Source organism: Dreissena polymorpha, chromosome 5, assembly GCF_020536995.1.
Source record: "Dreissena polymorpha isolate Duluth1 chromosome 5, UMN_Dpol_1.0, whole genome shotgun sequence".
In the NCBI taxonomy this organism is placed as follows: Eukaryota; Metazoa; Mollusca; class Bivalvia; order Myida; family Dreissenidae; genus Dreissena; species Dreissena polymorpha.
In genome coordinates this window covers 74259379-74286323 of record NC_068359.1, presented here as the reverse complement: position 1 = coordinate 74286323, position 26945 = coordinate 74259379, and the positions used below count along the sequence as shown (strand labels likewise).

General features: G+C 34.2%; 1 protein-coding gene across 2 annotated transcripts in view; it reads right to left on the bottom strand.

The window, feature by feature from the left end:
* The window catches only part of LOC127830990 (uncharacterized), a 40105-nt gene that overhangs the window by 7800 nt on the left and 5360 nt on the right, over nucleotides 1-26945 (bottom strand). The window contains exons 1-13 of one of the 2 annotated variants that reach the window (XM_052355954.1): nucleotides 24437-24546; nucleotides 18774-18919; nucleotides 15815-15982; nucleotides 15277-15393; nucleotides 14503-14582; nucleotides 9658-9738; nucleotides 8983-9098; nucleotides 8457-8569; nucleotides 6694-6809; nucleotides 6030-6183; nucleotides 5403-5491; nucleotides 1024-1164; nucleotides 227-518 (exon numbers count right to left, since the gene is read on the bottom strand). In XM_052355954.1, the coding sequence (XP_052211914.1) occupies nucleotides 227-518; nucleotides 1024-1164; nucleotides 5403-5491; nucleotides 6030-6183; nucleotides 6694-6809; nucleotides 8457-8569; nucleotides 8983-9098; nucleotides 9658-9738; nucleotides 14503-14582; nucleotides 15277-15393; nucleotides 15815-15982; nucleotides 18774-18890 (1584 nt within the window). In that variant the 5' untranslated portion in view covers nucleotides 18891-18919; nucleotides 24437-24546. Of the gene's footprint in view, nucleotides 1-226; nucleotides 519-1023; nucleotides 1165-5402; nucleotides 5492-6029; nucleotides 6184-6693; nucleotides 6810-8456; nucleotides 8570-8982; nucleotides 9099-9657; nucleotides 9739-14502; nucleotides 14583-15276; nucleotides 15394-15814; nucleotides 15983-18773; nucleotides 18920-24436; nucleotides 24547-26945 lie in introns of those variants that run through there. The other variant, XM_052355955.1, reaches the window with a different exon arrangement.

Here is a 26945-nt window from a genome sequence, read left to right as displayed (position 1 = left end):
ACGTCGTACAACATATTGAAGTTCCAATACCATATGTAAATATTATCGCTAAACGAGCACTTTAATGATAAGTAAACAACTGCAATTCGCTTTGTGTCTGTTTAAACGTTCACATTTCATTTACATTTTATAAATATAACAAATGGTAATGTTTGTAAATAAGCTGTCCGTTTATAATGAAGTAGCATTTTAAACTTGATAAGACAGGACACTGAACACTACATACTGATCCTTCCAGAAGCTGCCATTTCGGATCGACCGGAAAATGGGAATATATCAGCTGCGCTGGCTCCGCAAGGAAGTAATATTCGTCGAGCCGATAGTGGAGATTTTCATCCGTGTCCTGCTCTCCGATGATAACGCGCGCGCCCCAATTGGCGTCGAAGAGGCACCATGTCCCGAAGATGTTCACAGCGTTCCACGAGTGCTCGTGCTGTCCGGGCGTGAACGACTGCCCCGGAAGGTAGTCGAATCCCTTCGCGTAGCCTCTGATTATTTCTGAGCGCAGTTCTGCGTTGCTATGACAAGAAGAACATCAGTCTTAAATATCGGAACAGACATACACTTTCGACTTTTAGAAGAGGATTATTAGTCGTTACAATTATATTTTGTTTATATATAGAATTATCAAATTTTGAAAATTAGTATAACATTGTATAATGTATAAATGTAGACTTATAGTAAAGGAGCAGAAATATAAATTAAAATTAATGATTTAAACCTTTGTATTGATTTGCATAGAGACACATGAATATATTATTCGATATGTACCATTAAATTTGAAATGTAATCAAGTACAGCAGACAGTCTTTTAAGAAGGATTTTATTTTTTCACAGATATTTGTAAGAAGACTGCACACACTGCTCGCAGCAATTTCATTATAATATCATGATTTCGGAGATAAACTTCAAAATAAGATACAATTATTTTTAATTGGTTAACTTAACTGATTATTATGTTAGTATATAATCAACAATTGTTTTTACATGAATCATTACATTCAAGGTAAAATGCCCACATACTTGCACATGGTATCGAACACCTTTGCGTAGGAGGTCTTGCGTGTCTTCAATCCCATGAGCACCTCCTCCGGGCTGCCGGGCTCTACGTCAATGAACGAAATTTCATTCAAGTTCTTTGTAGCTAACCAGCGAAAGATAACTCTGCAAGAATAGTATGCATGTTGTTTAGTAATAAATAAAAACTGTGTATCTTAAAAAATGTCGATGTCACTGGTCACTTTTAAATGACAAATGTTGAATCTGCAATTAACAATTTTAATTTATTCAGATAAATGATCATCCTCTTTTTGTATATTTATTCTTCGCTGAAGGAGCTGTACCGTTCTAATTCGCATCGTTTTAAGGCGTTTCAGTAATATCCTTTTTTTTAAACGTTTTAACGTTATTTAGGAAACAATAAGGAGGTGTTCTTTTTTGAAATGTTCAGTTCAAATTTATTCTGAAATTGTTCTCGTAGATTGGTGTAGTTTGATGACCGCTTTTTTCATTGCAATATCGATAGTGTGTAGTTTACTGTTTGTTAAAGATGAAATAGCAGTAAATATTTGTGGGTGAACATTTTTAGTTATAGGGGAACACAGACTTGTTCGACATTTCTTATTAAGGGTGAGGAAAGACGTGCGTTTAAAGTTTTATAGTGTGCTGCTCCCATTATAAGTGATTCGCTTTCATTAATCTTATATCAATAATTTGTTTTCATAGTCACTTTCTTGATCTAATACGATTCATCAAAGCAAACAAGGACCGATTTCAGTATAAATAGCATAGTGTACACATGTTTTCTTAAATTATGTTCAAAAAAATTAAATACGAACCAGTCAAGTCTCAGTAAACAATAAAAAACTGCTCTATTCATGGAAAGCAGTGTGCGCATTACTCGAAGAAATATTGTCCCCATTGAAGTTTATCGTACAAAACCTATCAATTAGGCCTAAAAATAAATTTAATACTTAATCACAGAGCAGTTAGATACTGCAGGCTAAATGCGTGGTTGTCCATATCACATGGTTGTGTACACATATAGACTTATGATTTGTGGTTAACTAAGGCGCAAACATAGTTTTAATAATGTTTACAAAACCTTATTTACTCGGTACTTCTTGATAGGTCATTTGTTTACTACAAAATTCGATTGTTTGAATTACTTTCATCGGCTTTAAGCCCGGCAAAACATGATAACTGTATTTTTTGTAACAATGTATACACAACATGCAATGTTTTTTCTTTAATCGCAATGGGCAGTAATGTTTAGCAACATTAATTTATGTACTAATGTTCTCCCTCAAAGATTCAGCCTGGGATTTCCCGTTAAACGTTTATCAATAATACCATTTATTTAACCTTAATGCTTTCTAAATTTTTCGCTACCTCGAACCTAACAGAGTCATTAGAAAATGGGATGATAATTTAAGAGCAAGGTGCAGTTGCGCGGTGTTTTAGCTTGTTGATGTTTAAAATGCCTCTGATAGAATGTCCATGAATAGTTTTGGAAAGAAGTGTAGGTATAGTTGTGCGAAAAACTTACTCAAGTATCATTATCATCAGCAATTACACGGATGATAACGATGCATAACCAAAAAGCATATTAGAGTGAGTTCTTATTCACACGTATGAAGTTATATAACATTGAACATTCAACAAAAGCTACTTTCATACTATAGAAAATGACCAGAGGTTGACACGGATCAATACTTTGTACCCCTGAAATTAATGTTTATTTTATAATCACTAGCACCAAATATCAAACGCACTATTGCGCTCTATACCAAAGTTGGAATGAAAGTCTGGTCTACACAAATGTGAGCTCTATACACCACATTAACACTAACATTTGATTCAACAGCGTTATATCGATGACTACCTGATTCGTGTGTTTAATCTTTATTTCTGTTTTAATTTGGTTAAAATATTGTTTTAATTATATAATTATGTGTAGAATATAAACGTTATATAAATACCACTTTTTAATCGATTACAATCGAATTTCATTTATAATGTTATAGGAAGTAACGCAATATTCGGACGACAATTTCATTTCCGTTGATTATTTTTTTGTATAATGATTGGTTCTTGTAAAACAATTCCATTCATATTTTGGAATACTCTTGTAAAGTTTAGAAAAGGGGCGTTTGATGTTATATAGACGACGTTACGTGTGTTATATACACATAATAAAATACAGTGCATACACATCTTGAATCTTTTATGTGGAAACACTCTAAATGAACTTGAATGTGTTAGGTTAGATTTAAACTTGAGATTTAAACGCACATATTTTAAGAACTAAATTTGAGATGTTAGTAATGGGTTTCAATAGCGAGTGCAGTGTCCTCGGCGCTTTGATCATTCATGATGTTATCTATAATATGTGTAATCAGAATCTCCGTAATACTTAAACAACCCATACACATGCACACAAACTGCTGTTTCATTTTTATGTAGCAAAGGTTGCCTCATTCAAATAATTCTTATAGAGCGGCTTTGTTATTTTAAAAGAATGCTAAATGTGTCATCACCTAGATTAGTGTTGTGTTTTTAAAATCAAGCACATTTCATAATAAGTGTGTTTAAGAAAGTTGATGCAGCGATTGTTGCCTTTCTTTGTTAATCATTGTTTAGATTTAAATGTAGCAATATAAAGAAGTGAAACTCCAGCTGCTGGAGCAGTACTGAATTCTTATTATATACAATTAGTTGGTCCTTTGTTTAAGGCAAGTGACCGATTTCCAAAACAGAACAAAACAGCACAAAACATCACAATACAAAACAACATAAACACATATAAGAATACAGCTGGGGTCACCGCCTTGGAACGGTCAATGCAAAGCATTGGTGGTTTAAACCGGTTTTAGAGCGCTCAACATCACACTTGGCCCGGCAATATTCATGATACATTTAAGTGTAAATAAAATATAACCTCATAGAATTGTAACTCAAATTAAACAATAATAAAAGGGAATTAAAACGTATTCAATTTAATTACCATTTAATTACTCAATGGTAGGAAAGATACCAGAGCAAGAGAGTTACAACTTTTTGAGGAACGATGAAATGAAACTACGAACAAGTGCCAACTACATTCCTTCTTTATAGAAAAAGATTTAAGAATATAGCGTCATGAAGTTAATATTTCAAATCATCAACGCGCAAATAGAGGAAGAAGCAGCAATGATGGGTGTTTTTGTTTTATTTGAAGCAGAGGTCTTCGATTTGGTCTTGGTAAGGCAATACGTATTTCGCTAAATAATACAATATGCATAATACTTGACAGACCGTCATGTTTGAAGTTACTTGACATGCTCCTTAGCAACATACCTTTTGTAACCACAATTAGCACAATGTATTAACTATGTGTCCATATTTCTAACGTATACGAGAAACAGTTATTGAACAATCTTATAACAGTAAATGTTTAACAACGTCCGACATTTCTTAGCAACTGATTAATGTGCACGTTCAATACATACTCAAATAACATGCCTTTGACATTCAATGTGTATACCATCGGGTATTAGTGTTAAGTCAAATCTGAAAACGAGATACTCCAAACATATTATCTAAATCTTATTATCCAATATTTTCCAATTCAAAACAAACAAAATTACATAAAAACAGAAACACATAATTATAGGCCCATGTTTAGCATTCCTATTGTGTATTTAGAATGTACGCTTACTGTATTATATCGCATGACGCTATTATAACTTAACTGTGCTGTTTATGATACTGGTATTAATATTGCAAAACCAAAACAGCCCTGATTCAGCGGATACAAAATCCGTTTCAAAGCAGACCAGTTTGACCTTGAAAGATGACCACATTTGTTTCAATTTTCATTTTCTGTATTATGATTATTCCTAGTCATTTAACATTTCGTATATAATCCTTTTATGTAGATCTATCATATAACAAGGATAGACCTCTCGCTTATGTTTAGTTTGTTAATAAATATGTATTTTATTTTCTACAACTTACTAGTCACGTGACCACTCGTTTGTTGTATACATAACATTAATGTGCTGTATACACATGGACAATTGTCTATTGTATGAACAATAAACTGTAAACTGTTTTCATTTTCATTAATGCATTTTCTGATATTGAATACAGATATGGACAGGTATTCAACGTTCAAACACATGTTGTGATATAACTAATCCTTGTTTGAAATCAGATCTTGCAACGATGTTGTTCATCTACTTATTAATATTTGTGCATTATACATTTTGAAAGCATTTAGTATATGCCAAGCCAAATAATGACCCATTGTCACTATAAACTAAAGCCAAAACTCTGCCGCACGTTTGTTTTTGTTTTCAATAAAAATAAGTTTATCAAAAACATATTTAATGTTTTAAACTAGTATTCTCAATACACACCTTACTCTCTCGAGCTCGTCGATGATATTCTTGGAATATATCAGGTCCCATATCAGCTCTCGTACGTTGCTGTGGTCACTCTTTGATACCTTCATAGCCACACATACAAATATGGTTATACTAACTCCAAAAATACATACAATTATAAATTCAGTCATGCAAATAATCCTGAGTACATACAAACAGGAGGGCATTTATATAGAGACACCTGAACACATAAACATGTTGAGTCATTGCATTTCATAAACTTAATTTAATATTTAGAGATGTTAAGTATATTTTTAACACAATCAGGGGTTAATTTCCCTTTTTTACACATCGTGTTTCTGAATGTGGGAGGTAAGTATCATCCTTCATCAGCCTTATCTCTAATGTAAAAGCATTTAACCTGGATTGTCCCAACACATGATTGATGCATATTATGTTTAGGTAGCACACTCTGTGTTTCAGACCCAAAGCCGTAGAAGGTAGATTGTAGCCAAAATTACTGGTTTAAACAGGGCGCAACGTGCAATAATTCCTACACCAATCGAACCAACAATAATTCAAGAGCAATTGTATTCATGTCACCAAACAAATTTATAAATCATGAACAATTATTTGCAACCAAAACTACAGGAGGTTTACCTGTATAGCGTGGTCGTCCACCGCATAGAGCACCTGTTTGTCTATGTTTTCCAGTGATGGTTTTTGCTGATTGTTGGCCGCCTGCAGAGCCTGTGACTTTCGAAAATTCAGCTTGAAGGTCGGAGGAGGGGCCGGGGGCTTCTGACCCACATTTCTTACGGTAGTGAGATAGAAACAATGTTCATTAAATGAGCGATAACATATAATATAGAAAGGGCCGGGACTCGTCATATTATTCTGACTTAAAAGAGATGGAGATGATTAAGTTGCAATACGTTATAATATTGTCCTGAATGAGATTTAGGACAGAAAGTGGTGATACATGTTCATAGTGTAAGTCAAATCACTAAACAGTAAACAATTAACTCAATTACATATCCTCAGTGTTGTGATAACGGACACACGTAAGGGTAGGAAAATATCAATGTTCCATTACTCGATTGAGCTTTTTACTTGTAAGCAGTTTAAGTCAAATTCGAACTATGTGTGGAAAAATGACATTTGAAACGAGAAATCACCTGCAAGGGGAACGATTTGCCCTTTGAGAGCATCTAAGAAATGTGTATCAAACAACAAGACTCAATACTAGTAAAACGTCGCATTTTGAGGACTTAAACAAGTCAACAGCACAAGCAAGTTTTAAATAAACTGAACTGCTTCCAACCTGTTGTCCACATAAATCGGTTTGGTTCTTGTTGGGGTTTTAGCTGCTTTTTCTTGCTGTGTGGCCGGCGTGTCTATTGTCCCCTTGCTCGGACGATGGATAGCCCCTTTCTGATCCTGAAGAGACCAAAGCAATATTGTCGAAGCAATGTCTTGCAAGTTCATAAAATACTTTGCTCTCGGGCTATAGTGTTGATGATTCATTCAGAGGAAATGTTATTGCAATATTTACATATGCATTACTGATAACGCTGAAATAATTGGTATTCTTATTAGTTCTATATTGAACATGTGTTTTGATGTTTTCACTTATGTCCAACTGAAGCTAAGATTTCACTTTGGTGCTTTTGAATACCGATTTTATATTTAAAACAGTATGCTTAATCCCCGAATTGTGTCAATTGAAATGAGATCATATGTGTACGTTGTTAGTTGTGTGAAAGGTTCATATACATAGAGAGGCGTTGAGTAGGGGTCATAATCATCGGACTTAAAAGTGTCAGTGATCGATGACACTCATGTAACAAAATCGAGAAGACAGGGCTTATAAAGCACTGACAGCTTTTATCATGATTCTTGGTAAACAAAAGTGCAAATTGCTTGGGTATATTTTGATGTTTCTAATGTCAAATAACAGAAAAGTTATTTTAATCCTAAATAATGTGTTACCAAACATTATGATAAGTATTATGTACACATGTTCAATAAAACACAATCAGTTATTTTTAATTATGTGGAAATTACTCAAAGTTGTTCGATAGTGATTTTTCATATTTAAAAATGTTATTAAACAGGGTTTGTTATATAAGAATATAACAGTACATGGCGTATAATGGAAAGCATTAAAATACACATACACGAACATAACTACTTACATTTAGTCTCTTTAAAAGGATTCTCATGAAATATGATCGACCATTGCCGTGTATACCTCAATTCGATATTACAAAACGATCAATAGGGGCTTACCATTCGAATAACTCCAACACATTTGAAAGTGGTTTAAACCCAAGACGGCCAAATCACTTACAGTCGAATTACGAAGAGATATTGTTTTAAATTGTGTTAATGTTAAAATTACCGTCTGATACAATACACTAACAATTAGGACACAACGTTATATTGGAGAAATATAATAAGTAAAGGTTTCTGCCTGCAAATTACTTCAATTATGGAAGTATACATGTTCATGTGTTAATCTCTTATGTTATAATTCAGTATGGCATACAATCATTGCACATATTCCGAAACTATATTTGTACATATTGCAACACATGCATTACTTGTCTGAATCAATCTTGATTATACACGTATACAGGTAACGTAATTTATATAGAGTAAGTTTATTCAAAATATCAACTATATACAAGTGAATCAATGCGAACGGAGCATAGAACAATTGTGTTATGCATGGTAGGCGAAATATCTTTCAGCGGATCAATCATATATTAATTCAAATTTCAATTTATAAAACACAAACAATAACAACAAAAATAATCGCAATTCGCGACATGTCTCTAGTACAAAGTTAGGGATATGGATGACACATGGATGATGTTTGTATAGTTGGGTAACTAGTTCTTAAAATGCAACTGAGATTATCCTCTGACAAAGCATCAAGTGGGACAGTTTTAGTTCTAGTCTGTATGCATCCAATATATTATAAACATGTTCAAGTAGTACAAAATACACAATTATTTAAATTATATCAAACGCATGAATTACATGAATGTGAATTTTGAATATAATCATTGTGAAAGTTACCTCGGCATTTTTCGTATCCTCTACCATTTTACTCTTCATCCTGGCAAAGTAGTGATAATATGAGGCTACATATGTCATAATTGTTTTTTCGTCTGGACTTGCCGTGTCCACATCTGAAAAATTCTCATATCTTGCATCTAAAACTACTGTGTCCGACTTTTCAAACCACAGTCATCATACCATCGCAATATATATTATGGTGTATTAGGATAAATATAACTTTCTATGTATATATTTCAATAATGATGACATGTCTTAACCCTCAAATTCAACATTTAACCTGCTATGAAAGGTTGATAAATGTGCTTTGATTCCGATACATTAGAATACTTTTTTATATTAAGTGGGATTGAAAACCTTATGTAAAATGTCAATAGAGGTGTCAGTTGGCTTTCTTATGTACTGATATGGACTAACAAAGCTTAAACCATATAGTTTACGCAGTTTAACGAATATATTAATAGGTGCAATAATGCAGTGTTTCTAACAAATGCAAACGACGCTTTCAATTAATTAAATGCGCTACCTTCAGCATCGAGGATATTTGGAATGCCAAGCTCGTTAACTGCGACATTGAAGGCGTTGTTAAGGTTACCAACGTGGTCTGCAGCAACCAACTTCTTAAAATCTACTAAGTCTGGCCTTCAAAGACAATATAACATATTTCTCTTTTCGTCTAATTACCAATGAATTTGACAAGCATTAACAAATATAAACATTGAATAGAATATAAGTGAAACTAACACATTAAGTTTTTTGTTGCAACCGAATTTATGCATCATTATACCACGGTGACTAGCTTGTATATATATATATATATATATATATATATATATATATATATATATATATATATATATATATATATATATATATATATATATATACATATTTATTTATGTATTTATATTTAATAAAGTTCGTGTTCTTTACACTGAAAACAATAAGTACTAAGTAAATAAAATCGTCTTAACATATACATAAATTCTCCATTGCAAAGAATATTTGTATGTTTTTCTTGTCTTGTTTTCCCTTGTATTTTTGGTATTGGAAGGCAATCCCTCACTACAAACCATACGGAGTCTTTTTCAGTCGATAAATAATGAAGCAGTCTTTATATTTATGCGACTTCAAGATGCATTGTATCTTATTATAATTATGTTAAAACATTAAACACAACACAACGAAATACACCGTGTACCTGTGTGCATGTATAAGAGCATTGAACGCGAGCCCGTTACTCCAGCTATTAGTAAAATTGGTAACTTGCACACCGTGATACCTGCAACATACCCAGATCACATATAGCGGTCATCGTGATTAATAAACGTCCCCTGGAATGAGCTATAATTTGGAAAGCTTGATTACTCTTGGTTAACGAAAACAAATTACCAATTATTGTTTCTCCCATTCGTTTGACAACGTAACCATGGTTAACGTGAATCCGGTCGTTTTATTGCATATATAATTGTAAAAAACGGGACATGTAGCAATTTAATATGTAATACATGTTAACATGTGCTTTTATTTACGTTAATAAGCAATGTATTGTCTAAATGAACAATACAGTCACGAACTCAATATTTTATTGGCATTGGTTGGGAATTTAGCGCGCCGTCGTGTGACGCCGCCGTTGGCGCGCCGTATTGTGACGCCGCCGAATAACGTCATATACATGCACGTCATCTTGTTATTGTTGTTTCAGTTGATATTTTGTTATGATTGAGAAAGGACGACATTAAAACGTAAAACACAACGCTTTACTTATTTATTCATTTCAAGTAGACATTTTTGGTGCCGTGACTATAAACTAAGGATGCCGTCAACAAATACAGATAAGTTAAAGGGGCAGAGACTAGGAAATCAGAAAGTAATTGAGTGAGTAATCGAAAGATTGGAAGAAAATGACAAATTGCAGTTTGAACCAAACATCGTTGCAATAGAGAACCAGTTGGAGATTGTTCGAGGTTTAAATGAGAAAATAATCGCACTATCAGACGTGGAATCGACCCCAGACGAGCTGTTGGACTCGCATATGTACGTTTTTGACATGGAAGCGAAGCTTCGGAGATACCGTCAAAATCTGCGTGATCACACATCTTTAAGTAGTACAGCCGTCCATGATAGTAGTATGTCGATGTCCGTTATGCAGCCACCCGAATTATCCAATACACGCTATCGAAGCGTACAGGAAGAACCACACGCGTCTCTGCAGTTACCTACCCTACCGAAATCTTTCGAAAACGTTAATCAGTCGTCGCTTCCGGCCTTTCATCAACCCCGTCAAGTCGCCACGGCCATCGCTGACACCAACGTAATGCAACCAGCCCAGCAGAGTATGCATTTTCACCAGCTTCCAAAGCTCAACCTCATAACATTTAACGGCGATATCTTAACGTGGCAATCGTTTTGTGACAGCTACAAATCGGCCATACATAAAAACGGAAGTTTGACAGATGTCCAAAAGTTTAATTATTTGAAGACAATGCTGGAGGGTGAGGCGGCCAGAACAATTGAAGGGTTTGCTCTTACCAACGCAAACAACGGCCAGGCAATCTCACTTTTGACTGACAGGTATGGACAAAAACATAAAATCATAGCGGCATACATGAATACGTTATTACACCTTCCATCCCCTTCAGCCACTGTACAGAGTCTACGTGGATTTTATGACCAGTTGGAGACGAATATTCGGGGTCTGGAATCGCTAGGAGAATCGCAATAGAATTACGGCACTCTCCTCGTACCCGTCATTCTGCAGAGACTACCGCCAGACACGAAGCGGAATTTAGCCAGAGATCACGGAACCGGAAGTTGGAAATTAAGCGATCTTCGACGCGCCATTTATCGGGAGATCGACATTATGTACGCAGGAAACACACACAACAACCAAATAGACCTGCTGCCCACTGCAGCGTTTCAAACTGGGGTCCGGAAGAAGATTACCTACAACCGGAAGTCGCCGAAGTGTCCGAAGGAAATCGAGCAACGTATGTGCGTGTTCTGTGAAAGAACCCATCAGGGTGAATGCAAAACAGTAAGTGACATTTCAGTGCGCATTTCCATCATAAAGAAGAAAGGACTTTGTTTAAATTGCCTGAGCAAGTTGCATCAAGCTGTTAACTGTCCATCAAGATTTTGCGGTCGCAAATGTAAAGGCAAACACCATTCATTTATATGTGAATCGTCACAGGAATCATCGAATTGTGTAACAAATAAAACCTCTGAAACTTCACAGAATCGTTCTAGCAGTCACAATTGTATTACATGGAGTAACAAAGAGGGGGCAGCCATATTACACTCGTCGTCAGTGGCATCCCACTCAGATGAAGACAGCAGTCTCACCGGTGTGCGCCGGCGGCCGGTACGCTGAGGCCAATATACTCATGGACGAAGGTGCGCAGAGATCATTCATTACGCAGAAGTTAGCCGACAAGCTGCGGTTGCAACGTGACGGAACTGACGTCATCAAATTGTCATTTTTTGGAGATCCCGCACACAGCGTCAGACGTCTTGATACAGCAACCATCAATATCGTGGCAACAGATGGATGTATGATTCCCGTTCGGGTTCTTATCGTTCCTGTTATATGCAACCCATAATGAACCGCTGTCGGCCGTCTATTAAGAGTTTGAAATAACTACGAGGGGTACGACTAGCACATCCGGTGACGATGGAGGATTCATTTGACATCTTTCTACTCTTCGGTGCAGATTTCTACTGGCAGATCGTGGGAGACCAGTAAGTAAGAGGCGATGGTCCTACTGACGTTAGCTCTCGCATCGGCTATTTCCTGTCCGGATCACTTCCTGCACACATCGATAGTACTACCTACGTGATGGACGTAATTGCTGCACACGTCTCAGCCGTTACAGCCGTAATTCGCGTGAATGATATCATATTACACGAGAACATGCGCGATCACACAACAGGCGCATTCCACTTGACGGATAGCGACACACACAGGGAAACAAAACGCACAAATGAGGGAAATGATTTCCATATAAACTCTAGAATAACGTACGAACGTTACAACGTTTCTGAGAAAAAAACATGAAAATGAATTGCAGTCGGACAGCCGAAGTACTGGCGCCCTTATGCCACTTCAAAATGACATCAAAGTAGAAGCCGGAAGCGAGGGTCACGTGTTAGACGCCGCCTGCATTCAGACGCCTGAGCCAATATTTCCGCTTCGCCGAGTCCAGTTTCGATCCCCACGTGCTTATGTGCCCAGAGGATTCAAAATGCTTCCTGAGAAAGATCGTTGTAAAAAGAGTCATTCTTCTGAGTCGATTATTCACCGCTCTGGACCGGCCGGTTCACCATCCAACACATTGTCTAACGGCAAGCGCCATCGTGATACATATTATTCGTCTTATTACGCAGGGCATTTACACGGCTTTTCAAGACAAACTGCTACCACTGAGCGTCGGTCAAGCATGGACACGTACAGAAACACGAAGCACGATGTTTCCAATACGAAACATACATATAAACGGTCTTTCTACTGGAAAAGCGAACACACAGACAGATAGCCTTCACGGAAACAGTTAAAATCACCACCAGACCTATCGTCAAACTATACCCGCTAGAAGTAAAATGCGACGACAACTGACTTTAATTGTGTGCAATCAAGTGTTCAACTCTTTCTGGTGTTATGGACATTTGAAGTTTCAAAACCATCAGTAGATTTAAAAATTTTATTTAAATAAGCATATATTGTAAGTGTATATTAACATTTCGAGGCCCGGATAATGTTGAGAATTTAGCGCGCCGTCGTGTGACGCCGCCGTTGGCGCGCCGTATTGTGACGCCGCCGAATAACGTCATATACATGCGCGTCATCTTGTTATTGTTGTTTCAGTTGTTATGATTGAGAAAGGACGACATTGAAACGTAAAACACAACGCTATACTTATTTATTCATTTCAAGTAGACAGCATTACTCTGTAAAAACTCGTTATCAAAGTTAAATGAATGTGTATGGCATGCATGCAATGCACGAATTTGAAATGGTTTTACCATGCTATACATCGTGCTGTATGAAAGTTACGAAATGTGTTAAGCATAATTATGCACCTACATGTTAACGTTAATTTGCAGCGTTAGTATGGGGGTAATAAGTTTAAATACAAATATAGAAGTTCGCCCCAACGTGTATGCATACATGCCGTCATTGTAAATTGCTAAGTAAGTGTTTTTATACTGCAGTTGTTGTTAACAACATAAAACAGTGCGGGTAATGTAGACAAGTTAATCATAGGTGATTACAATCACTCTCTTATAAATTTGACGGCCTATTATTACACTATTTTTTTATATGTACCATGATGCAATGATTTATTTTAAAAGAGAAAAACAGTTGCACTTGGTGAAGAAAGACTGTATTATACGGCGTTATCCTTTATATAGGAACACTTTGGCAAACATTGGAAGCAAAACCTCATCTTCAAGACAAGACTGCCAAAATAAGAGCAAACCCGTAAGCATTCCTAAGACTAGAGTCACTGTAGGGGAAGGTTAAAAAAGCATTTGGGATTTAAACCATGATTCAGGAGCAGATACAATCCTCGCGCGAAGATTTTCATAGCACAAAACAACTATTCATATGGGAGTTTGAAGCATCAAGATATGTGTATGTGCGCGAAATCAAAAACATTAGCGTTACTTACTTCAGCATCGGGGAGGTTATGCTGGAGCGGCGTCTTTTTGACCCTTTATTGCAAGGTAAAAACTAGGTGAGACATACAAATCCGACGAAAACAGGTCCTATCACCAGGCGGGAAACATAAACTGTGCCTTAAACAGTGTTTTACCAAGTAAACGAGCGAGTCTAGTAAGTTACCGCCTAGCTATGTCTGATATACTGTTGAAAACGCTCACAACCAAGACGATAACCAAGAAAAAGCATCAACGTTATTTTTACTGTAACACTATTAAAACAGATTATTTTTGCCCCAATTCAAAGGTTGATCAATATAGCAATGATGAACACTAACGCACAGTCCAAGATTTACCGTTATCAATACTAAGCAGCTATACATACTCAGCTGTTTTCCTCTGACACCAGAGAAGCAGGGCGTTAGCGGCAGAGTTTGTATCAATGCTCTTATCAGCAGCACCTTCCTGGAAACAGACACAAACATTTTGCTGGAAAAAATTAATAATGTGCCAAACTGCAAGAATAGCGCTTAATTTAAAGTTAAATAGAATACTATGTAATTCTGATTGTGCACTTGGATTTATCCGACGAGTTGAAAAAAGGTTTACAAAGTAAGGCTTGCCAATAACCAACACGACAATTAGTATTTTTTTAGCATTATCATGCGAGAAGTATATCAAGTTAATACAACCACAATAATTAAGGTATATCTGTTTTACATGTGTTCATTATCTAAATAGTTTGTTGTTTCGTCGAAACGAAGCAGTAAAGTGTCACGTAATATACATAAATATTTATGCAATTGAAAAAAGTACATTTGATAAACAAATCCCTATAACAATCCAATCTTTTACAACTCAACCGTAAATCAAATGTTAATACAGTGTTTCACAGCACATAATCTTTTCAGTTTCGCCTGTTGGGTAATATAAACACACTTATTAAAAGAGCAACAATCGCTTTATTCATTATCGATGTATTATTCACAGCTTATTTGTGATATATTCGATCACTAATAACAACATAAATCATTGAACACAACTCTCAATCAACCAGGTGCGTTCAAAAATGGGCAGTTTCGCTTCTAACTCTTTAGGAAGTCTAGTATGTCCGATCGTAATATTAAACCATGTGAGGAATGTTGGTGCTAGAAAATACCGTTTCTGGTTTTATATCCCGAAAAGTAAAGAGACGGATGATCGTCCAGATGAGGCCAAGGGTAAGTCGACGGTTGCCATCCATAATGTCCTCTGCTCCAATATTTTCAACGATCACCTAAAACATGTATGCATATAATAAATTAATGTGCATGCAATAACATCGGATTACTGAAAACTGTCTTATCTGAATTAATTCATTATAAGAACAAGTAAAGTGTATGTTAACATGTGTCTGAACGTGGAACGTGGAAGCTTAAAGTAGTCTTTTTCAAATTGATACATATATGAGTTACATACTGTTCATATGTTAAATATAAAAAACCGTGTTGATAATTTCCGGTATAGGTTCGAAAACATCAATCGCATAATTTGTGTTTTCTTTTACAGACTACAGAGGGTTCAAGTATCTCGCAATATTACGGTCGACATAAAGCATGAGGGTGACGAACGATCGATTAATGTTAAGGACAGAACTCATGCTAAATAAATCGCTAAAATAGAGCGAATGTACAATTGAAATAATTTTATAATGTTACCTTAGTTCTGAGGAATTGTAGACATTTGTTGATGTTTTCAGCCTTCTGAACGCGCAAGTTTCTTCGGTTAGGCTTGCCAATAGGCTGCCTCGAGATAATTTCAAGCAGCTTTATGAGAATTATTCCATCACGTAAATCTTCAAATAAATCATTGATTTTGAGCTCAGCCTGAAAGTACAATACATTTATAATAAATGACACAAAATAAAATTGTACAGATTATCATTCAAATATATATTTAACCGGTATTACATCATACAATTACTTCTTACAACTCTGATTTGGGAAATAAATATGAATATTTTAAATAACATATATAATAACAAAGGTGAATCGGGCATGAAATATATTATGGAAAACTAATTTCACTAGTGTTATGCATGAAAATTTCTTAAAAAATGTGTGCTGGTATTTAAAATACAATAAAGATATTGTACTATACCTGGTGTTACTTGTTTAACTATTTCTTGCAGATTAAACACATTGTTAAGGCTTACATATAACACTATGCGACCACTTATTCGTTACTTTTGATGTCACATCTATTTCAACATATAAGGATATTGAAATAACAGACTGTATTTTCAACGTGTGCTTTTTTCTGACGATTTAGCTCACCAGTTGTATAAATGCTATATTTGAAAAAATACGCCACCTCGCTTGTACGTTGATATGTGTCAAATGCATTTAAAAAGTACCATAACGATGTAATTGTAGAAAGTTAAAGTCTACTACCCATAAAAATACAATGAGTGCATACTTTTTCATTGATCATGCAACATGATGCATGTATTATACTATCAGATATGCATTAATGAACTGTGCATGTCTTAAAAAGCACATTGATTCAACAGTGTAACTTGTATTATCTTAAATTAATCACCGAAACACAAGCATAAAAAAACAAACACAACATTTTCAAAACTAATACCTACATCTGTGTTGATATCACATTAGCACTTAAATCACTATGCACAATTATTAGCGAACTAGAAATTACAATGTCACATTTTTACAACTGTTGCCCGAAACAAAACCTTACGGTAACCGAAAGTAGTACTCCAACGATAAATAGTGTATACCGTGAAGATCATGTTTGCAAATTTCAACCAAATATCATTATGTAGTTAAAAATGTGAAGTCGTTGTAAAGTGACCTATATATGTAAACATTCCGAGACATTTTATACCTTTTAAGTCGATAAAACAACGGACGCTTTCTAGAATTTTTAATAAAATTGACCTTTGTTACAAAGTGTTAAGTAAAGGGTTAGTCGCCAAAAAATGCCCCGATAACGTGTCACTTAAAGCAACTATGACCGGACCACAAACTGCAACGGCAACGCTCGGTCACATAAATATATAACGATCAATGTCAATGTTGGCATGCAATAAGTCAGCCAACAGTTGTTTAGAACCCGAAATAACAATGTTTGCTAAACGTGTACACTCACTTATAATAATACTGAATATTTAAAGGTCCCGTCAGTTTGAACAAAATATCATTGACGCAGACAAATTAATCAACAATTTTATTGTTCCTAATTACAAAAGTTTATCATGTAAGTGTGTATAATCATCTTTAAGGTATTTAATAAGCAAAAGACACCCGACAAAGCAGTGTTAATTTATTAATATAGGGCTAACGGCAGGAATTTATTACGAGCGGATGCATTACAAAACCACAATATTTAAACTTTAAATAGTAATATTAGGGTACGTTAAGTAAAACACGTCTGGTTTGGGAAGTTTTAATAGTAACGTTGGGGCATATACAGTTACATGCGCGAAACGTGTTATGTAACAACCAATACATTTCATTAATTATATTATATTAAAACCTAAGTAACGAGTGTATTCTCCCCATTTCTTTCAGAATAAGTCATTAAAAATATTCACCCGATTTTATGTTCAAACTGTTTAAAAGAACGTAGACAAGATTACGGAAAACAGATTTAGCATATAAACTTGAGTATTTTAGTAATAATACGTGTACTGCTAGTGAAATTAAACGGAAATTAAGATGGTGAATATGGGCCAAAAACAATAACCTTTATAATGACAGTAGCACGTTTTAAACCGCAGGACTTGATGTCAAGAATCATATATGCCGAACCTAATCTGATGATAGAAACTTAGAGAAAAGCTGTGTATTTTGCGTTTGTATAAATGTTGTTATGTTATGGAAGAGAGTATCATAAAACATGTCATCTCGATATCTAATTTATGCCGCAGGAACATGATTTGAAAAACACAACTAAGCAAACGACTCTTGTATGTAGCTTGTAAAATTTTACACTTCTATCAATTATTGATTGATATAATACGATGTATACAGTCAATGCGATAAATACATCTATAAAAAGCATTTTATTCATCGCAGGTAGTCATTTCAAACCACAGGGGCATGACGTAGTAAACTAATTTCTGATATAATATACAAAATCTTAATCCTCTTTGATATACAATTTTAAAGAAGAAGACATTAAAACGTATTTACTATGTTAGTCTAGCTTCACGGGTTCAATTTGACCACATTCGGAAGAAAACCACTGCAATATGTTACACACTGAGTAAACAATCCCTTATAGATGTGGTCTCAGGGAAGAAAACATTTAAAGTGTTCAATTTTAAAATCAATTCTTAGCCCCACTCTTCATTTCCAACGGACCGGAACAATTAAAACAATTTCAGAAGATGGTTCCGTCATTTAATGTGATATTACAATATCCACATGTGTTTATGACGAGAAGAAAACCTCAAAGCATGCAATTTTTTACGGACGACTTGAATCTCTATATCTTATAAGCTATTGATAAGCACATAGTATGATACCTAAGTGCTCAGGTGAGCTTTAAAAATTTATATTTCAAAATGCAGACAAAGGCCCGTGTCATCTAACAATGAATTGTGTCCAATATTTTAAAATAGTTGTTTAAAATAAAAATAGTTGTGCAAACCTTTTCTAGCACGGAATTTGCCCATTTAGTGAACACTTTTTTCTGTATGTATTCACGTTCATCTCTGAGGGCACCAACGCGCACTGTCTCAAATTGTTCAAGGTCTGTTTCAGACATGATGTGCTCTTGCTAAACTAGCTTCAGACCTGTAAACAAGTAGAATGCATTGTCATAAAAGTATTACTTCAGGCCGACCAAGCTATATATTCTGTATATCTGACAAGTTTCGACTGTTAAATTAGTATTTGAAAAAACAAACAAATGTGTCGCTTGCTCAACGCCGTTTTTCAAACACATTTGTTTTCCAATGATATTTCTAATTTTTAAATTGCTTCATACATCAGAAAAGTAAAGTAAAAAGAAGGTTTTTGATATATTTCTTCTTCATCATACAAGAGCTTATGCATATGCAGCGACTTATTAAATACAATTACAATTATCGTTAAAAAGTAAATTGTAATATAGCGGTTGTTTTGTGCATCTAACAAGCGTTCTTGTAAATGTAAAAACTACGCTTCATAGTGCAATGCTATTTTTTTTACCAATTTATATCCATGCTGAATAATTCTGAACTCCAGAGATAAAATAATTATTTCATTATACATGACCTAACAATGCGAATTGTAAAGTTCAGCTTGAACTTATGTGCATTGCTGCCAATTTATTCACCAATCGTAGACGTTTGGCAGCCAATGAATAGTTTTAAATTAGTCTGATTTAATATATCTGACCTAAATTAATTAACTTAACTGCCATAAAAAGGGCATAGTGCATGTGCTTTAGACTCATATTTGTAATTCATATTTGTAAAGCAAAATGATAATTATGATAATAAGTGCATGTTTAACTATGAATTCGAGTCAATACTTAAATAAATATTCCGCAACCGACATTCTTTTCAAAAATTTGTTTTTTGTTTTACTCCATTACATTTATGTCATATAGGTTTATTTTACGGAATTTCGACATCAATATTGCAGCAGTCGAACGCAAAACAAAAATAATGTATTACAAAAACAATATGAATTGAACATTTATGCAATGCAATTCATTGAAACTATTTGTTTCATATTTCATAGTTATATTTAGTTGCAGCTGAGTGAAATGAATCTGCAAATTTGCAAACATATGTGTAACTTTATTGTTTATAGAACGGTAAACATACATTTTCATTTACATGACGAAACATTTAAACAATAAAAACTGGGAGCGAGATAATAATTGTGTGTTGCATTTTAAGATTTTAGGTGCAGCAGCTACGATGACCATCTTTTCAATTTGTATATTAGTATAATATATACCATAGTAATATTAGCAGTTGGCATGGTCACGTTTGTGCTACTAGTTGGCCGTGGCTGGTTGGTAGTGGTTGCTTATCACAAATACCGTTTCGTTGAGACAGCCATACTTAAATGCATGTTGTACTTGTGAATGTGATTCATAAACCCCAAGAAAAATTAGCTGTTATGATTGATCTTAGTGCCGCCTTCGACACTACTGATATACACAGCACAATCTCAATCCTACGATACGATTTTATAATTAAAGGAACCCCTCTTAACTGGATAGAATTTTATCTTACTAAAAGATCAAAGCGAGTTGATACGTTCTATCAATAACTCTTCTTAAAAGTCTGAACCCATAAAGTAGCCGTTCCAGTGATATTTACCATGTGCATCGCTGAGCTAAATAAGTTGTTCAAAAATATCCAGCAGGCCTATATGGTTATGCTGACGATGTCACACTTGCATTCAAAATCCACAAGGAAGCAAATAAATTAAAGTTTTAGAGCTCATCATGTCGGAATTTGATTGAAAGACGTCATTGACTGGAATACTCGGTTTACAATGCAAACTTTCAAATGAAAAACAGATGTTATAGTTTACGGTTTCAAAAAGCCATTGTCAGCATTTAATATCTTCGGCATAAATATTTGTCGATATGATATAACATTTTACATAATACGTTGTTAACAAAGAAAATATGGTCAGAATTATTAAATTATTGCTAAAAGTGTAAAGCTATACGTATAACATTGTGTGATCATTATTTATGGACCTCATCCATATGACATTTTCTCGAAATATGCTCACGAAATATGTTTATTGTCCTGTTTTTTAAGATTAACTTTTCTTTTAAATGAAGTGTGTACGCATGCTGTTATTGTATGTGTATGTTAACGAAGATGAGCTTCACATGCTTAAGTCAAACATATATTTATTCTGTTCTGTTCTGATATTTAATGTGTAGATCATCTTAGAGATATTTTGATAAAATGAAAAACACGTTAATTTGATACTTTGATCAGAACAACAAAAGAAAATGTAAAATCGCTTGTATGCAGTTAAAAAATATCAAAACCATTCGGAGGCTCTAATAAAAAGAAAAACATCCCTTTATTCATTTCCACATAGACTTGCCACGGACTTGTCACCGAAACGCTAAAGTATAAGATTAACATCTTTCAGCGAATTCAAACTCAATAAGCTAGAATTGCAGGGGATGTTTCGCACGATCAACCAAGCAAAAAGATCCTCTGTTCGCTGCGCTGGCTCCCAATACATGCGCGTGTAATGTTAAAGATACTCGTGCTCATTTTTAGAAATAAATGTAGCACCGCTCCAATTTACATCAGGGGTTGTTCACAACTGGGGAAGGTCGATACAGGCTTGGAAAATCTCGAACAAAGATGGCAAAAAATCAAAAGCAGTTATTTGACCAAGTGTTAGAATGCTCTTTGAAAAGCCTTAACAACATACGGAGTGAATTTCCGTTTAGTCTAAACAAATTTGTTTTGTATTTTCTATAAATAATATATTTTTTAGTTATAGACCATTTAATATTGGCATAAATTATTTGAGCTTTATAATAGTATTTGTAATTGAATATGAGCTGGAAGACTGGAATATAAAAGTATATCTTTAGGTCTACTCCGAAGAGTGAAATTGGCCCTGCGCAAGTAGTAATGTAGCCCGAAAACAGTAGATAAAAATGTCTTTAAAGTTGCAGGCAACTTTGGGCGTTTTGATTCGTAGTAAACGGCAAAAGAACAACATATTTTGAAAGGTGGCAAAAATAAAACATAAGGCATGTTAACTTCTTGATAGGAAAGACCACATCTTTATCAGATCTACCTTACCATGGTAGTTTACATTTGTGTTAAGGATAGGTTTGACAACATTGTATTTTGTCTTTGGACTTTTTCTCTTCTGTTAGCGGAATTCGCATTATGCATTGAATACTTCAACTAAATCCGTGGTGATGTTAGCACATTTCAGCGTTATTCTTCTCAGAATGTTGTGTCTTCCCCCATGAACAATAGTTGTGTGAGCCTTTTTGGAAAGTATCTGCTATAGTTACATAGCAGACATATTCATCATTAGGAGACAGGCTCTTCTTCTTCATTAGTTTATCGACGGCATTACATGGCATGCTTCTTACTTCTTCAAAATGTTCATGATTATATTGTGTGGATGTAAGTTCAGTTGATTAAAGGTCATATTTGCCTTGAAATTAACGTCTTTTAAACAAGGTGTTTCGGAATTGTTTGAAACCTGTTAGGTACCGCTTTTCGGAATTGTATGTCAACGTGTATTTGATTCATGATTTTGTTTATTCGTATGGAGAAATGAACTTATTCCGTGTTGCAAAATTGTAATGTATTAGTACATATGTTTAAACATTTAGAGAAAACAACCAAACACCATTATTGTCAATTTGAACTGTCTTGTTACCAGCCAATTGAAGCGTTCTTAAACCTTTAAATTAAGCTGTTATAAAATTAAATAATATAATCAATAAACAGTTTTTGCCAACATACGCATTTAAATTTGTGGGTGTTTGTGTTGTGGATTTGCAAAGTGTTTTAATATATCAAATGAGGTAATGCATGTTTTAGCTTCAATCTAACGACATAGTTATACTGCCTTGCTGTTATTTTAATGATTGGTTACATGTTAAATTCGTTTTATTCATGATTTATGTATGTTATATAGATCTATGTAGGGTCTAATGGCCAATACACATTGACCTATGTTGACATAACCAGGCCGTCGGTTTGCATAGTGTGCCGTACTATGAATCGCGATATAGTTGCTGGTTGATTTATTAAAGGTATACAGTGACTATTTATTGAAAGTATAATATTGTTAACGCGTAATAAATATAACAGTGTGTGCTGTTAACTACAATGCGAATTCAATTATATAAGGATTGACTGATATCAAAAGTCGCGAACACTATATTCTCTATCTTGCGAACGTTATATCTGCTAGACGAGCTCCGTGCACACGTTCGGAGCATGCCTCTCCCATATCTTGTGGACCAGTGTTGTATTATATGTGTAGTAATCATCGATATTAATTATTACTAAGACATTGATTGTTTGATTAATTCGGGCTGATTTTCACTCCAATGATTGATTATTCTTATATGCATATGTTAATATTTAGACAAATTAAAACGGTAACGTGATTATATTATATGCATTACATTTTATTATTCGAAGAAGAACAACCCTTTTTAATGTTCACATTATTCCGGGAGGACATTTGTCGCCTGCTTCAACGTATCGGGTTTCTTTTATATATAGGACCAATAGTGATAAAATAGTTCATTCTCATAACCATGCCAAAAACATAGGGTAGGTAGATCTTTCAAAAATGTAGTATTGTTATTTTTATACTATACAAAATGTGTGTCTTGTTATTGAATATTAAACGATATTAAATCAAATGTGTCGGTTTGGGTATTGGAAACCAGCAATGTTTGTTAAGGCCTTATCAACGATATGTATTGTTGCACTTTGATTGTTTGAAGAAAAGAGCAATACACAACTTTTGATTTTCCTCGATATACAATGTACGCAACTTTCGATTTCTCCGTATAAACAACGTAAGCTGATATTGCTTTCGAATAGCCATGTACGTTTAATCATAAAACATATACACAACCAAAACGTTTACAAAAAATTGTTGGTTGGGGTTGCGGAAACAAGCACATAATGTTAAGGCGTAATCAAGATTTACGTATTGCACATTGATTTTCTTGAGAATGGAGCAACAAGCAACTTCCGATTTCCCTGTAAACACAATGGACCTAACTTTCGATTCCACTGTATATACCTTGTATCATATCAAACAATACTTTCAAAAAGCGTTGAATTTTACATTTATATTAATTTAACAGCATATCATCAAGCAATTTTCGATTTCCCTGGATATATATATATATATATATATATATATATATATATATATATATATATATATATATATATATATATATATATATATATATATATCTGGCAAATATCGATGTACGTCTCACAATAAAACAAAAACGAATCCAACAAGTTTACAAAATGTGTTGATTGGGATGGTGAAAACAATCACGTAATGTTTAGCAGTGATCAACGAGATGAAATTGTTGCACATTAATTTTCTTGAGTATAGAGCAACAAGCAACTTTCGACTTCCCTGTATAAACAATGAACGCAACTTTCGATTCCCTTGTATTTAAGTCTGATATCTCGTAATCATAAAACATTTACATAAAAAAGCCTTCACTAGTCAGTGCATTTGTATTTTTACACCATTATTATAACTTTGATCACTTAATCAATGCTTACATGTCATACGAAATTATATACGTTAACTACACACCTTTATTCCTTACAGTCAAAGAAAACTGGTTGCGTTGTAAAGTTTTTTACTAACTGGATCGATGTCAAAATGATAACAAAAGTTAATCTCAAATCAATAAAAAATCGACAATAACGCACTGTTATATCGCATTCTATTAATAGCTTTCATGTTATATTGCTAATACTTAAAGATAAAGATACTTGAGTGGCTATTCGATAAACGACCTACACATAAACTCGTAAACATTGAGGGTACTTAAGTTAACTTTAAAATGCAATAATGGTTTATTTCATAACATTGTAAAGGAGGGTCAGAATTAAATCAAATCGTGCTTATTATACCCAGTGCAAACACTAACTTTAACAAATCCAAGTATAGTTTATAGAAGAGTGGGTAAAGTAATTCGTTACATAACAGAATCCCACTAAAGCAATAGTACGCAACGTGTCTACTTTTTTGGACGAAATCTGAATATCATGTTCATTTCATTTAAGATCATTAAAATATGTTTGAACTAAAATATGTTTATCTAGCTGTTATATTTGAACTCATGTAAAGAATGTTTACTTATGTGTTACTAGTTTACCAAATTAAATAATGTTACAGTTGGATGTACAAAAACAAGCTCTGTAATTTTAACCCTGACTTTTCAATTAAAAGCCAGTGTCATAAATGCTGACAAATGCACAGTACTTGACTTTCGGAATCAAGTGCATAAGTACCCATAGAATGAAAAAAGAATTCTTAAAATAGTAAATTCTTTGAATTAAAAACATTGATTAAATTCGCATAAATGTGGTAGCTTAGTAAATATGTTACACTTTTCAACGTATTATAAAGGGACGTCGTATCTTATGAAATTAAATGAGTTATTTATTTTTAAATCTGATGTTTTAATACATGTTAAATATGGAGAAATTTCGTAAAGAGTGTTTAGGCTTAGAACGACTCGATCTCATTTTCAGGAGGTTGATTTATGTGTCACATGCGTTCTTTCACTTCTGCTATAACGCCGATATGTCTTTGAAAATGTATCGAAGTGTCTTAAATTTCTGATATGGTGCTTAGCCGAACTAGGAATGATGTGAAAAAATATTCGCTGAAACTTAACCCTTGATGTATAATGTTTTTAAAAGATTCGTTTTTTTGGCAGTAGCCAAGTTGAGCATAAGGCTTTATAAACAAAATCCATATATACGCAATGTATGTTTCTCGGTTAACTACCTTTTAACCTGCAACACCTACACGGCAATTGGATGAATGCTGTTAGGGATGAGCTTTTAGTTTTTCAAAGTATACACAAATATATGTATATAAAGCAGAATTCTATGTTTGCTCGTCAGAATATGAGATTGTGATGTGGATGAAAACTAATTACGATCTTTATTATTTTATTACAATGCCTTCGGATCAATACCCACATCTCATAATTGTTTATCTGATGTTTAATCCGCCAATCATAGCATTGTTTTTTGCTTATAACGATCTTACATAGACACAGCAATACACATTTTATTACTGTGCACAACATTACATTACAAATTTATATGGTCAATATAAATATATGATAAGGAAATCAAACGCGATGATAAATGAATATGACACCTTGATGTATCAGCTGTTTCAAAACGCTTTTAAAAATAAATAGATGTTAGTAAATGAATAGATCATGGTTGTTTTAAACAATATACACGCGCGAATATGTATGTACTCATCGGTATGTAATTGGACACGTACCTTTTATTATCATCAACCAAATGTGAATGTTAAAGTAACGTTTGAGAGGAGGGCACTGGTTCATTGTATAAACAGGACATTAACAGATGGTCAACAACTTCTCCTAAAATTTAAGCTGTATCGGGATCTAAATCCAAAGGCACAAACTTATCATGTTTAATTCCAGCCTACGCTTCCAGTCAAATACCACTGACATTGCGCGTTTGTTGCAACATGATGTGGAAATCAAGATAATGAACATATATTTATTATCAGATTTTTAGATGACTTGTTTAATTCGGAAGTTTTTGTCTTATTCTAAGCCAGCAATTTATCATTACGCTACACATAGTGTTATTATACCAACATCTATGTTCTGCCCATTATTTATTGAAATTGGTGTCAGTAAGTTTGTTTTATTTGTATCGGATGTTTAATGAGCTGGTAATTTCAAATCTCGAAGATGATATGAGCGAAAATATCAGGAAAATGATACATCTCAATGAAATGCGCATGTGCATTGTGTCTACACTGCAAAACAAATCCATTGTATACCCAAATACTTTGCTACTCGAAGCGGGTATGCTTCTAGTAAAACTCATGAATATAAGTAATACAAACGATAAATAATTGCCCTTACGAACATGTTTCTGCAGTCCCACCTATTTATGTATTTAATCGTGCTATGGCTTGTCATAACTACGAACATTTATAGCATGGTGAGTATTTCAAGTCGTTTAACTATCAACCGCAACTTGTTTTGAAAGCGTACATCAGTATGAATTATTTCTACACAAAGTTATACCATAAA